General features: G+C 41.6%; 1 protein-coding gene across 1 annotated transcript; it reads left to right on the top strand.

Moving 5' to 3' along the window:
- The first annotated feature begins 9,137 nt into the window (after window positions 1–9,137).
- Window positions 9,138–15,137, top strand: LOC129847204 (troponin I, slow skeletal muscle-like). The gene is made up of 7 exons (XM_055915025.1): window positions 9,138–9,234; window positions 10,652–10,696; window positions 11,182–11,223; window positions 11,409–11,540; window positions 13,511–13,600; window positions 13,856–14,044; window positions 14,745–15,137. The coding sequence occupies exons 2-7, from the start codon at window positions 10,673–10,675 to the stop codon at window positions 14,841–14,843; spliced, it is 576 nt and encodes a 191-aa protein (XP_055771000.1). The 5' UTR covers window positions 9,138–9,234; window positions 10,652–10,672; the 3' UTR covers window positions 14,844–15,137.
- Window positions 15,138–15,554: the final 417 nt, after the last annotated feature.

The following is a 15,554-nucleotide window of genomic DNA, read 5'->3' as shown; positions in this document are numbered from 1 at the left end:
CAGGGAACAGTGTTTTTTTAAACCTTATTAGCTATTAAAGTTTTACCTCATTAGCTCAGGGATTCGATCCAGCAACCTTTCGGTTATTGGTCCAACACTCTAACCACTAGGCTACCTGCGGCCACTTAACACCTCTTGGGAAGCCATTCTGGTGTGTCTTTGGCATCAACATTTAAGATTTTTTTTTAAATATAACAAATAGTTAAGGAGCAACAATAAAAAAACAGTCAATATGCGGGGGCATCGGTTAGTCGAGGTAATTGAGTTAATAGAGGTAGAGGTAAAGTGACTATGCATGGATAATAAACAGAGAGTAGCAGCAGCGTAAAAAATGGGGAGTGGGGTAGGGACAATGCAAATAGTCCGGGTAGCCATTTGATTAACAATTACACACATTTTTATGCAAAATATACACCAGAATGGTGCTAAGTGTTCCTGAGTGGTCTAATCTCAGTCCTGACTTAAATCTGCTTAAGAAATCTGAGACAAGGTTTAAATAATCGCTGTCCATCAATGATCCCCAACCAAATTTACTGAGCCTGAGAAACGTTTTTTTAAATTATGGATATATGTTGCCCTAAGAGTTGTGCAAAGTTGGTAGAATCTTATTGAAAATGATTCACAGCTGTAATGGCTGTCAACGGTGCTTCCACAAATATTAACTCAGGGGGGTGGAAACTTATCCAATTATGATATTTCAGTTGTTTTATTTAGTCTTAATTTGGAAATGTTCTAGAAGGTTGTCTAATTTAATCCCTTTTTAGATTTAATTTTAAGGCAGCAAAATGTGAAAACAAATATGATATGTTATGAATTGCAATTCATACAATATGTTACGGCTTTGCTAAATGTATGATATGTTACAAATTCCAATTTCCAATTTGTTGTGGCTAATTGGATAAGTCTCCACCCCCCTGAGTTAATACTTGTGGAAGCATCTTTGACAGCCATTACAGCTGTGAATTATTTTCATTAAGATTCTACCAACTTTGCACACCTCTTAGAGCAACATATATTAATGAATCAAATGGCCACCGGACTATTTACATTGCCCCCCCCCCCCCCCCCCCCCCGCCCCCTCCATTTGTTTTGTACAATGCTGCTACTTGCTGTTTATTATCTATGCATAGTCACTTCACCCCTACCTAAATTACCTAAAAAAGTAGTAATAGTTGCAAAGTTGCTAATGATCTAAAATGCAACCTTTGGGTAGCTAGACGTTCGCGTTATATGCCAACCTATCAACCCCGACCAACCACCCTACTCTTGTTCTTGCCTTAAGTAACCTTCTGTCTTATGTAACCATACCAAACATAGCATATCATACCCATTTGAGTGTACCGGATGTAAATGTACTATGTTACGTCTAGTCTATGAGACCAGGCTGATCCCTCCTCTTCTCTCTCCCCTTGCAACCCACCCTATCTCTGGAACAAAGTGCTTCTTGTGCTGCTGAGAATGCGCTTTTCTCCCTGCTGTGAACTGGTGCCATTAGCACAGTCTTGTGCTGCCCCCTGTGGAATATTCTATTTAATGACAGCAGGTTGGCTTGCCTCATCTTTTTCTTTGATTGATTGGGATACTAATGGTGATGATGCCTTCTGCCACACCCCTCTTGGTACAAACAAAGGCCGATTTTTCTGATTGCCTGGACAATCTAACTAACTGAAGTGTCCAATTTACAGTAGTTATTACAGTGAAAAAAGACCATCCTATTGTTGGAGGAGAGTGCACAACAACAAAACTTTTATCACAGTAAATAATGTACTTGCATTCAGTAATCTTGCTCTGATTTGTCATCTTGAGGGTCCCAGAAAATACAATGTAGCTTAGTTTTGCTTGAGAAAATCATTTTTTATATTCAAATGCAGGATCTGTGTCCTACAGTTTGAACCCCTGTTGTGTCTGGCCCCACAGGTTAGTGTCTTTTCTGTAGAGAAGCTAATTATCCATCATTTATGACATTCCTGGGAGTGTGAAAACTCAACATCTGTATTACCATATAATTTTTGTAAGTCTATACTTATGTCCTTGAAAATGTATCAATTGACCAATTCGGCACATTTGGCTAGACTTGATACAAAATTCTGTGCAATAATGCAATGCTTCCTTGGATAAGTCTGAAGCGTTGCACATACACTGCTGCAATCTGGTGGCCAAAATCTAAATTGCGCCTAAACTCCTATGTGATTTAATGGCCTTTCTCTTGCATTTCAAAGATGATGAAAAAAATAATAATATAGAAATCGCATGTTTTTTGTTTGTATTATCTTTGACCAGATCTAGTGTGTTATATCTCCTACATTGATTTCACATTTTCACAAACTTCAAAGTGTTTCCTTTCAAATGGTATAAAGAATATGAATATCCTTGCTACAGGTCCTGAGGTACAGGCAGGTAGATTTGGGTTGTCATTTTAGGCAAACATTTTAAAAAGGGTCAGTTCCTTTAAGGCCTACATATGGTGAAATCACATTTTTAACCAAAGAAAATCTAGACAATTTTTCTCTTTCAGACAAAGTACAATTTCATAGTCTGGACTGAAGTAACATGATTAGGTAGAGTAAATATTGATTGAACATGATCTCATGCATTTGCATCCAGTGTTTAAAGACATGAGCTTTTAATCACTCTAATCTGATGTTGCCAAATGCATGACATTATGTTGAATGTACATCGTGACAGCATTCTGTGTACTGCCATCATGTTGAATGGATGTTTTCTCTTCCTAATGATACCATTGCAGACTATGATTTTGTTTGACCCTGTCCATTTCTTTTGATCCATGAAATCTGAAATGCAGGAGGCCAATGTTCTCTGTCAACTCACAGAATATACCAACCCACACCAACATCATAATAACCACTAACCCATGAATACCTTGGCATTTGCTAGACCTAACCAAAGATGGTGGATAAATGAAGATAATTCACTCAGGCCTTTTACCATTGAAAAAATAAATCTGTTCTGGTCTACTTAAAGGACCCCCTGCCATACTAGATTTGTTTGAATAGGTCACTATTTCGACATCATTTCCTGTCCTAGAGAGGAAATTCACGTTTAGAATGATGAAGGCTACTTATACATATTCACAAATTGGGTGTTGGAATTTCCACGTAGAGATGATAAACATCAACAAATAGGGCACTGACAGCTCTCAGTGTAGCTACCGACTGGGCACATTGAACCAACGTGGAATAGACGCTGAATTTGTCGGTGCCCAGAGGGTACCTAGAATGCTGACCTCAGTGAAGTTAGCTAGTTATCTTGCTAACCTTATCTAGCTAATGTTATCTGTTGCCTCTATGAAATATTTTTTACAAAACTTTATTTAAAAAAAATTCTGGTTCTGGAGCTGGATACGTCATAAGCATTGATTTAGGCCAAACTTTGCCACAGATGGACACCACTGGCCTATCTTTGACTTCGCCATCTATTGTTATCTCAAGTTTTGGCATCTTTAATAAATTGTGGCCGCGAATCCGCCATAGAAATAGTTAGAAAGAATAAGATGAAGCTCTACATTGTAATGGACCTTTGGAAGGTAGGCTGCTGACAGGCTTCAGCTGCAGTACAGCAAAGCCAAGTCAGCCCGTGCTTATGTTCAAATCAAATCAAATGTTATTTGTCACATGAGCCGAATACAACAGGTGTAGACCTTACAGTGAAATGCTTACTTACAAACCCTAACCAACAATGTAGTAAAAAAATTAAAAAATTAAAAAATACCTACAAAACATAATAAGAAATAAAAGTAACAAAAAATTAAAGAGCAGCAGTAAAATAACAATAGCGAGGCTATATACAGGAGTTAACGGTACAGAGTCAATGTGCGGGGCACCGGTGTCGAGGTAATTGAGGTAATATGTACATGTAGGTAGCGTTATTAAAGGGACTATGGGGGGGGGGGGGCAATGCAAATAGTCTGGGTAGCCATTTGATTAGATGTTCAGGAGTCTCATGGCTTGGGGGTAGAAGCTGTTTAGAAGCCTCTTGGACCTAGAGTTACCGGTACCGCTAGCCGTGCGGTAGCAGAGAGAACAGACTATGGCTAGGGTGGCTGGAGTCTTTGACAATTTTTAGGGCCTTCTTCTGACACCGCCTGGTAAATCAAATAAAATGTTATTTGTCACATGAGCCGAATACAACAGGTGTAGACCTTACAGTGAAATGCTTACTTACTGGATGGCAGGATGGCAGGATTTTCCCAGGGGAAGTGAAATGATAGGCTACCATGACTTTGCTCATGATCATGCATGCCGCAAATGACTTACATTTTATTTTGCAGGTGACTTTTATTATCTGGATAGACACATTATGGTTCTAACTAACGTTACACCAATCAAAGCAGTTGAGCGTGTGGTGAAGCAAAACTTTAGTGGTCAAAACCATTAATCTTGGGGCGACGGGGGGAGCGGGTTTGAGAAATGCTATCATATCACTGTAGCGGTCTAAGGCACTGCATCGCAGCCAGGTTCGATCCCAGGCTGTGTCACAACCAGCCGTTACCGGGAGTCCCATAGCCATCTGATTCAATGAATGATGGAGCTGAGTTTGCCTTATTTCCCAAAATTTCCTTTAAGGTGCTCCAAAGCTTTTTACTGTCATTCTTTGTCATTTATCTTTGTTTCATAGTGTAGTTTCTTCTTCTTTTAATGCATTTTAGTCACATGATTTCTCAATTTGCAGAACGTTTGCCAATCGGTTGTGCAGCCAGACTTATTTGCCATTCCTTTTGCCTCATCCCTCTCATCAATCCACGGGAATTGAACAGTTTTTACAGTCGTTTTACAATATATACAACCCTAAATGAATAGAGTACATGTGGATGACAGGCAGATACAGTGACTCATTGGTGTAATAATGGAAGTCTAATGACACCTTGTGACCAAGCCATATAATACACATTTGAGCCCACAAATGTCTGTTGTTTTTGCAGTGTCCACAGGGCTGAGACACTGAGGAGTGTTCGGAGGAGAGAAATTCCTATGTGTGTGTGTGTGTGTGTGTGTGTGTGTGTGTGTGTGTGTGTGTGTGTGTGTGTGTGTGTGTGTGTGTGGTGGTGTGAAATACTTTAATTGATGAGGATGGCAAGAATACTGCGGATGTTTAATGCTTGAACAAAATTGTAAAAACACACTCAGCTATAAACCTGTCAAAGTTTCATGCGCAGCACCTTAAGAATACCAATACATTATAAGCTCTTTATGTCAGAGGTAGGACCACATGAGCTGATAAGGAAATAATCCAGGCCCAACTCTAGTAATAACCTAAAACTATGGCCCAGAGTTTTTCCTGGTCAAGTCACATGGTAGGAAAAACTTCTAGCCCTCATAGATTGCATCCCAATAATCTCTGGTTTCTCCTGAAGTGTGCACTCATTCACTACTCATTCACTACTCCCCCACCCTCCGCAGAAAATACCGTTTTTTTTACAGTATTTTCAACCTAACTTCCATTTTCAGTGAAAGGCATCTTTCTATGCCAGCTACATTATTAGGTTACTACTCCCCACAAATATAAGAGCATTGGTGTAGGAATGGCCTTGAGGGAGTTTCTTATAAAAGTATTTTCCTGTCAAATCCATGAAGGGTAGTCAAGAAGTGCACACTTTGGGAGAAAGGAGTGGTTATTGGGAAGCAACCATAGGCTGAGTATGGAGAAGGCATGAATTTCATCACATAGAGAAACTACTGTCTATTTAATTATGCATTCCATCATCAGCCCATTGTTGTAGCCTGGATTTCCAATGTTAAGCATGGTGACAGAGCCAGATCTGTGTAGAAGACTACCAGTTCGGTGAGGGGATTTGACTGAACTGAACTATGGGATTTGACAGCCGGGTTAACCTGGTTAGCCTGCTTGCTACGGGGACATGGGCAGAGAGATATATTTAGTGAGGGGGGGTACTTAGGCATACGGGGGTGCCATCTCTGTAACCTCTCTGTATGTGCCATCTCTGTACCCCCCCCCCACCCCCACCCAGGATCAAGGTTAGGGTAGGATCAAGGTTATCCCCCCCCTAGTGGGTAGGTTCAAAGTTAGCCTCCCACCCCTAGTGGGTAGGATAAAAGTTAGCCCCCCCCCCCTAGTGGGTAGGGTCAAAGTTAGCCACCGGCCTGGACAGAGAACACCCTGGCATGATATTGGGCTCAACCTACATCAGCTGTTCACTAAAGACAGAGCTGTTGTTGTCATTGTTACAACCTGTGAAACTCACTGTCAAAAGGCAGACTGTGGCATCAACAGGTCACATCACGTCTTATATAAAGGTTGTTGTGTTCTTAGATGATTCCCATGCCAGAGACTGCTTTGGTGCCCTTTTGGAATCTCGATATGTAAAATAAAAAAATGAAAAAATTAACAGAACAGGTAATGGCTGCGGTGATGGCCTGTCCTCGCAACTCCTCCTGTGTGTGTGTTTGTTTGTCTCCCTTCCTTCACCTCTGTATCCTTTTGACTCCACTTTCGATCGTTTGATCAGATTTACAAGCGTAAGCACATTAAGGAGGCACCTACGGGGTAACATATTGAGTCGTCAGTACCTATCAGAAATCATAACGACAGCAGAAGTGCATGTTGAGAAAGTCTCAGATAGCTGTGTGTGTGTGTGTGTGTGTGTGTGTGTCAGGTTGCTGCAGAAATAGCCAGCCCACCTGCTGGGGATCACTGAGGGAGTGATGACAGAACATTTGCCTCCACCCCCCTCGGACATTGTTGTCCCTCCTGTACCCCTGTTCCTGTCCCTCCTTACCCATGTTCCATCCGAGAATGGGGTATCAGCTCGGTGACCAATGAGAACCCTGTGGATCCCATCCAGTATATGTACTGAGCTCTGGGCACACACAACAGTACAGGCCTATAAACACTACAGTGTACAGCTACGTTATACACATTGTGGGGATTGATTCAGTGGCATTGTGGCGACTGATATGTTTTCATGTGTCTGACTGTGTTTTATTTCCTCTAATCCCTTAAAACTTTATGACATGCCAACAAATCAAATCAAATTTTATTTGTCACATACACATTTTATTTGTCACATACACAATTAACTATCTAATAATAAATCTGGTCTTATAAAATGTATAATAAATTCCTTATAAATACTATAAGAGTATAGTGTGTTTACTAGCGTTTGAACTCCAAAAAGACAGACCATAAGCACACCTAATATGGTACCCCATTCCCTATTCATAAAACGGGCAGTCTGATTGGCTAAAACAGCATTCCAGCCGGTACGACATAAAAATACTTCTTTACTGTTGTATCTGAAGTATCGCTACGCTGTTCTTGATATACCATGGCTTCCCATTATGCCTAACAACAGCCCTTAGGCAAGGTATTGGCCATACACCACACCTCTCGGCCCTTATTGCGTAGATATTGCCTAGTGCACTACTTTTGACCAATGCCCTGGTCAAAAGCAGTGCACTATAAATAGGCTGCCATTTTGGACACAAGCCATGTACAGTATAGGCCAGGGGAAGCATGTGGAATGTCTGGAGGAGAAGTTGAACAGTTATGTGGCATATTACTGGTGACAGGAGGGACATGCCTGCCCCCGTTGTCATAACTACATGTTTTATTATCTGCAGAGGGAGGCCGGGGGGAGACAAGATCACAAGAACCTCTAGCCACATAGAATACCGGCTCCAGAACATTGGGCCTAGCAATACTTCAGATAGACCAATTATTAAAGTTGAGGACGACTTTACTATCCTATTGGAACTATGAATGTCAGTCTTTTGCTGCATATTATAAACTGGGTGGTTCGAGCCCTGAATGCTGATTGGCTGACAGCTGTGATATATCAGACCGTATACCACAGGTATGACAAAACATTTGTTTTTACTGCTCTAATTACATTGGTAACCAGATTATAAAATCAATAAGGCACCTCAGGGTTTGTAGCATATGGCCAATATACCATGGCTAAGGGCTGTGTCCAGGCACTCCACGTTGCGTCATGCATAAGAACAGCACTTAGCCGTGGTATATTGGCAATATATCACACCCCATTGTGCCTTATTGCTTAAATATCACATCTCACTTTTGCATATATCACAACAACAGGCTCTGACAAGTGGCTGAAATAGCCATGGAAAACATTCACGAGCCTTCTGATTTGTTGTCCCTGATTAACCTCTATAAAACCCGTCACATCAAATACAAAATGCTTCAACTACTGTACATTGTCACAGCAGCCTATTATGATACCTACAGGTAAGTGCCAAAATAAAAGAAACACTTGAGTAAATGAGGGTTCTGGCAGGTCTGTTATGGTGTGGAGTGCATTTTCCTGGCATGGAAAATAATTTTATACAATTAATACATAGCTATTCTGAGTGATCACCTTCAACCTATGGTACGCCATATCTATCCTGATGGGCGTGGTCTTTTCCAGGATGACAATGCCCTAATCTACAGGGCATGAGTGTTCACTGGATGGTTTAATGAGCATGAAAACCATGTAAACCACATGGCCGTCTCAGTCATCAGATCTCAACCCAATTGGACACTTATGGGACATTCTGGAGCGGTGCCTGAACCAGCGGTTTCTACAACCATCAACAAAACACCAAAGGATGGAATTTCTTGTTCCAGACACTTGTAGATTCTATGCCAAGGTGCAATGAAGCTGTTCTGGCTCGTGGTGGCCCAACGCCCTATTAAGACACTTTATGTTGGTGTTTCCATTATTTCGGTAGTTACCTGTATTTTAGTAATGAGAATAAAATCACAACAACCAATATACACATGTATTATTTTCATTTAAAGACACGTTGATCACTTTCATAGGCTTTAATGAGAATATAAACCACACAAGTGAAACAGAGTATGTATCCACCAAACCAACAAAATAACCCACACAACATTACCCTGTTCATTTTCAGTGTTCCATAGGAACAAGGGCTTTTTGCAAAAGGCAGCGAGAGGAATTCACAGAAGTTTTCCTGCAATGCCATTAAGGCGTAGGTCATGATTTATTATTACATTTTGACCTGCATTGTCACAATGTCACAGGAGGTTATATTTCATCCCTGGTGTCCAGCCAGCCCATTCTTGTAGGACTCTGGTGCTAGGCTATATCTGTTGTCCACCCGCTGCCCAGCCCTGCCCAGCCCCACATAAAAGAGACAATCACCCCCATTGTTTCAGATCCCTCTGTTGTTTGAGCGAGACAGAGAGAGAACGCTGTACCCGACCCGACTGTGGTCCACCCTATTCCAGGTAATACTCATTTGGGTTGGGGATTCTGTGATTCAGAATCAAACTTAAGTGTTAATTAAGTACATTACTTAAGAATGTATTTAGTTTACTTAATAATTACTTAGGTGAATGGTGGCGTTTTGTTGCTGTTGTCAGTGATTTGAAATGGTCTGAGGGTTTCAGGCTGATCAGGTAATTCAACAAAGGGAAGGTGCCCTAATTGAATTGCCTTGATCAGATTTCAAATCAAATGTTCTCTCTCCAACCAAGGTTTTCATAATGGCTGATGAGTAAGTATTGTTATCTGGGACAATAGGTCGGCTTGACTGTTAATTAATTATGCATATAGCTCCTCTTCAAGTACATTTTTTAATAATACCGCTTTAATGATTATGTACAGCTCAATCTCAGTGTGTTATCTGTTTAAAAAGACATAATATTATCTGTTCTAAATATACTTAGCCTAAGCCTTATTATAACGAAGTGGACCTATTGTCTTGAGATGACAAGCCATTTGAGTCTGACAGCAGCATGATGTAGCCTAAGTAATAATGTATGTAATGTAAGTATATAATAACTGCTTTTGGGAGTATGATACGTGTGTCCTACCTATTACTTGAGATGATAAGGAATTTGAGTCTTACAGTAGCAGCATGTTGTAGGCCCTAGTTATAATGTATGTATGTTAGAATAACTGCTTCTGAGGGTACGATACGTCCGTTCTACCTGATTGTGGATCTCTTGCAATTTACATTCCTTTGCAAATGACACATAATGACCCTGTTAAGCTGCAAGTTAGCCATACACTGAGCTAAAACTAAGGCGATGCTACAATGCTATCTGCGGCAGAATGGCTTTTTCCTGTAGTGTCCTTGCCCTAATCCATGGGTAAAATTATGATGGGGCTTGGGGACTGCGTCTGTCTGTCTGTCTGTCTGTCTGTCTGTCTGTCTGTCTGGCTGTCTGTCTGTCTGTCTGTCTGTCTGTCTGTCTGTCTGTCTGTCTGTCTGTCTGTCTGTCTGTCTGTCTGTCTCCTATTACAATGTAATGTACCTCCAGCAGGTTACAAATAGTTTTTCTTTTTACTAATGCTATTTTTTTAACTTATGTGTCTCCCTTGTCTTTTTGTGCCCATAAACCTGTTCAAATTTAAGTGAGGTAAGTATTTTAATGTTTATAAATTCACCATCATCACGATCATCATCATCATGACCATCGTCATCATCATCGTATTAGATTTAGGACAGGAAAATTCTTCATTCTATTTTGACTTGTCTGTTATGCCAAGCATTTCTTTCACGTCTAGTTGAATCTTACATGCAATTTTGAACAAAGTCAAATCAATCAAGAGACACGTTTTTCAGACTACCTCTCATAGAAGTGTGTATACCTTGATAATTTTAAACAATGTCCTGACATGTCCCCTCTGTCCCTGTAGGAGCAAGACAAACCCAGGCCAATGAATCCCAAGTTAATTGAAAAGGTGAGCTAGAGCCAGAACTAGAGACAGCCCTGGTTCAACAGTGTTAATCCCTATATAGAGAGGGAACACGTTGTCCCAAGGTTGCCACTTCAGTCTTATCGGTTAATGTCAGCTATCAAGGGCCCAAATAGCTGAATGTTTTTTGAGTGACCACATTCCGACTAAACTGTAACTGGCTCCCTGTATGGATGAACTTATGCTATAAAGAGTGTAAAACGTTTGCTCAATGGAGAATCTCTATTGAAAGAGTTTTTCATTCTGGGACAAGTTGTGTCCAGGAACAGGCCAATTTGTAGTTAAATGCTTTAGGTCCATAGTAGATTTGTTATGAGTGGCAGTTGTGTTACCACCTAAACCCTTTTGGGCGAACACAAAAATGTCCCAATAAAAGAACAGGTCACCGATCTTGACAAAATCGATTTTCACTTTCAAGGAGACAGTACTGGGCACACATTTGCAATAACATTGTGTCCTTTTCCCAACAGCCGAAGTCGAAGATTACGGCTTCGCGTAAACTCTCCCTGAAGGTAAATTACCATGCATTATGTTAACAATGAACATAGATTATAACTAAGTCATTCATTATTACGGATACAACTGTAGTGACACCGTGAAGCATGGAGGACGACTAGCTACTGCATGGTGGTATCAGACTGGGTCCTCCACCCCTGGCCTACCCCTGGAATGACGGATCTTTATCTCGTCCAATCAGATCATGCTGCTCACCAGGGCGATGGAGCAGCTGGAACAGGAGACGCAGGACAGGGATGAGGAGAAACTGAGCTACCTGGGAGAGCGACTGCCCCCCCTGCAGTTCTCTGGACTGTCATTGACTGAGCTACAGGTGAGAGACAAAAGAGTCAGCCAATTGAGAGAGCAATATGACTGGGGCAAACTAGTGGGCCAACCACAAAGCTAAACAATGAGACTGTAACTGAACAACACTCAAGTAAATATTCCAGCATGGTTATTCTGTCACATATACAGTACCAGTCAAAAGTTTGAAGGGTTTTTCTTTCTTTTTACTAATTTCTACATTGTAGAATAATAGTGAAGACCTAAAAACTATGAAATAACACACATGGAATCATGTAGTAACCAAAAAAGTTTTAAACAAATCAAAATATATTTTAGATTCTTCAAAGTAAGCACCCCTTGCATTGATGATAGCTTTGCACACTCTTGGCATTCTCTCAACTAGCTTCATCTGGAATGCTTTTCTAACAGTCTCATATGCTGAGCATTTGTTGTATGCGTTTCCTTCACTCTGCGGTACAACTCATCCCAAACCATCTCAATTTGGTTGAGGTCATCTGATGCAGCACTCCATCACTCCCCTTCTTGGTCAAATAGCCCTTACACAGCCTGGAGTTGTGTTGGGTCATTGTCCTGTTGAAAAACCGATGATAGTCCCACTAAGTGAAAACCAGATGGGATGGCGAATCGCTGCAGAATACTGAGGTTGCCATTCTGGTTAAGTGTGCCTTGAATTCTAAATAAATCACAGACAGTGTCACCAGCAAAGCACCCCCACACCATCACACCTCCTCCTCCATGCTTCACGGTGGGAACCATACATATGGAGATCATCCATTCACCTACTCTGCGTCTCACAAAGACACGGCGGTTGGAACCAAAAATCTCAATTTTGGACTCATCAGACAAAAGGACAGATTTCCACCAATCCATTCCAGTCCATTGCTTGTGTTTATTGGGCCAAGCAAGTCTCTTCATATTATTGGTGTCCTTTAGTAGTGGTTTCTTTGCAGCAATTCAATCATGAAGGCCTGATTCACGCAGTCTCCTCGGAAAACAGTTGATGTTGAGATGTGTCTGTTACTTGAACTCTGTGAAGCATTTATTTGGGCTGCAATTTCTGAGGCTGGTAACTCTAACTTATTCTCTGCAGCAGAGGTAACTCTGGGTCTTTCTTTCCTGTGGCGGTCCTCATGAGAGCCAGTTTCATCATAGCACTTGATGGTTTTTGGACTGCAATTGAAGAAACTTTTAAAGTTCTTGACAATTTGACTGACCTTCATGTCTTAAAGTAATGATAGACTGTCATTTCTCTTTGCTTATTTGAGCTGTTCTTACCATAATATGTACTTGGTCTTTTGCCAAATAGGGGTATCTTCTGTATACCACCCCTACCTTTTCACAACACCACAACTGATGGCTCAAACGCATTAAGAAGGTAAGAAATTCCACAAATTAAATTAAAAAAGGCACACCTGTTAATTGAAATCCATTCCAAGTAACTACCTCATGAAGCTGGTTGAGAGAATGCCTAGAGTGTGCAAAGCTGTCATCAAGGCAAAGGGTGGCTACTGAAGTAAAATATCATTAGATTTGTTTAACACTTTTTTGGTTACTACATGATTTCATATGTGTTATTTCATACTTTTGATGTCTTCACTACTATTCGACAATGAAGAAAATAGTAAAAATAAAGAAAACCCTTGAATGTGTAGGTGTGTCCAAACTTTTGACTGGTACTGCATCTCAATGAGATTGATTCTTCACTCTTAGACAAAGGGGTTCCAAAATAGTTATTTGGCTGTCCCCATAGAAGAAACCTTTGTGGTTTCCAGGTAGAACCCTTTTTGGTTCCAAGTAGAACCCTTTTTGGGTTCCATGTAGGGCACTCTGTGGAAAGGGTTTTACATGGAATCTAAAAGGGTTCTACCTGGAACCAAAAAGGGTTCTTCAAAGGATTCTCTCCTATGAGGACAGCCAAAGAACCCTTTTAGGTTCTAGATATCACCTTTTTTGTGTATGATATTTAATCTTAGTGTGTTTATCTATTTTCTTCAGGACCTATGCAAGCAGCTCCATGGAAAGATAGATGTGGTAGATGAGGAAAGATACGACTGTGAGGCCAAAGTGACCAAGCACAACAAAGATGTAAGTCTTCGGCCCTTTGGGTGAGATGTTATCCTCAGGTCCTGCCTCTTGTGGTGGCAACAAATGGGTGTTAGTCTCAGTGTTGCAGCTGGGTCAGGGCCAAATCAATGGTCAGTGCCAGTTCCTTGGGTTGGCCCTGGCCGGGATTCGAACCCAGGTCCAGCAAGTATCAAACCAACATTTCTTGAAGAGGTTGCTACGTGTTGGCTTAAGGTTGCTATAATATTTAATCGTAGATTTCGATGAAATCTACAGATCCATGAGTTGAAGCTGAAGGTGCAGGACTTAGGAGGGAAGTTTAAGAAGCCCGCCCTGAGGAAGGTGCGGGTCTCTGCAGACGAGATGATGAGAGCTTTGCTGGGAACCAAACACAAAGGCTCTATGGACCTCAGGTCCAACCTCAAGTCTGTCAAGAAGGAAGACACCAACAAGGACAAAGACAAGGTAACTGGGACTTGGGCCATGTACAAATACTTTACCAATGCATCCTTCCTTTCCCCTGAACCTTGAAATTAGCTCACTTTGAAATTTGAAACCTCTCTGGCACTAGTAAGCACTGGCTTGTGCGGAGATGGCGTGGTCCTGGAAACCATGCTACTGTGGACCTCCGAGCATTTGCATCTAATGGTTAAACTGAGAGTAACTGCGACCATAACTTATTATAGTAGTTACATTTACATTTTAGTCATTTAGCAGACGCTCTTATCCAGAGCGACTTACAGTAGAGTGCATACATTTTATTACATTTCATTACATTTTACATACTGAGACAAGGATATCCCTACCGGCCAAACCCTCCCTTACCCGGACGACGCTATGCCAATTGTGCGTCGCCCCATGGACCTCCCGGTTGCGGCCGGCTGCGACAGAGCCTGGGCGCGAACCCAGAGACTCTGGTGGCGCAGCTAGCACTGCGATGCAGTGCCCTAGACCACTGCGCCACCCGGGAGGTCGTTAGCTAGCTAATCAAACATGAGTTAGCATAGTGCTACTCATTGTTTGTTTTCCGTCTACACATTGTATGGGGATAGGTTGTAATGTGGCCACCTGAGACAACTCTCCACGAACACAAGGAAGCCTGGACGCTAAAGCTAGTTAAACGCTGATGTCTGACAGCACAGTGTTTGTTCCCCTTCCCTCTCAGGTGCTCACGTCTGAGGTGACCGACTGGCGTAAGAATGTGGAGGCCATGTCTGGCATGGAGGGCCGCAAGAAGATGTTCGACGCATCTGGTGGCCAGTAAGCCATGCTACAGCCTTGCGACGGGAACGACGCGCATGAAATGGTCCAGAGAGGAGGAAGAGGAGAAGGAGGAGCTGTGTAGTCCCTGAAAGCGCCCCGCCACACACCTTACCGCAGTACAAAGGCAGCACTGGGTTAAATTGTGAGGAGTCCAGTGCTGAGCAGTCCATTAGAGGGGTTTGTAGCTTTGTAAAACAGGTTGTAGTTCTCTGCTGGAGTGGAAGGGTTTCTATAAGAGTTTTACAGAGCCTGCAATTTCTTTCAGTTACTAATTACCAAATATTTGACAACACTGTACAAACTCGTTTTGGAACTCAACCCAATATTAACAGTATACCACAAAGCCCTCAGATGAGACCGTATGAGGTAGTCTTGGAAACCCAAAGCAAAAATATTGCGTAATTGCGTCAAATGCTCAATTAAATTATGGGGAGAGATGTATGAGATAAGATGCTAAAGAGACTAGTGAAGTCTCCACCCCTTAAACGGAAACTCTCAGCCAAAGCACCATCTTCACCCAATCCTGATAGTCCAAATAACCAGTGACGGAACAGCACCAGAACTACTGCTCCTCGTTTGTCGTCACATCTCACCAACTTTTGACAGACGTTACGATAATATTTATTTAGGCTGATAGTCTTAAAGAAATAGGAAAGGCTTGAGGCTGATTCACGTTTACAGTTGTCAATATCATGATGATTTCCTATCTAAT

The sequence above is a fragment of the Salvelinus fontinalis genome, unplaced genomic scaffold, assembly GCF_029448725.1.
Source record: "Salvelinus fontinalis isolate EN_2023a unplaced genomic scaffold, ASM2944872v1 scaffold_0760, whole genome shotgun sequence".
NCBI classification, from domain to species: Eukaryota; Metazoa; Chordata; class Actinopteri; order Salmoniformes; family Salmonidae; genus Salvelinus; species Salvelinus fontinalis.
Note: the sequence above shows the minus strand (reverse complement) of the source record. Positions and strands in the feature narration are given on the sequence as shown.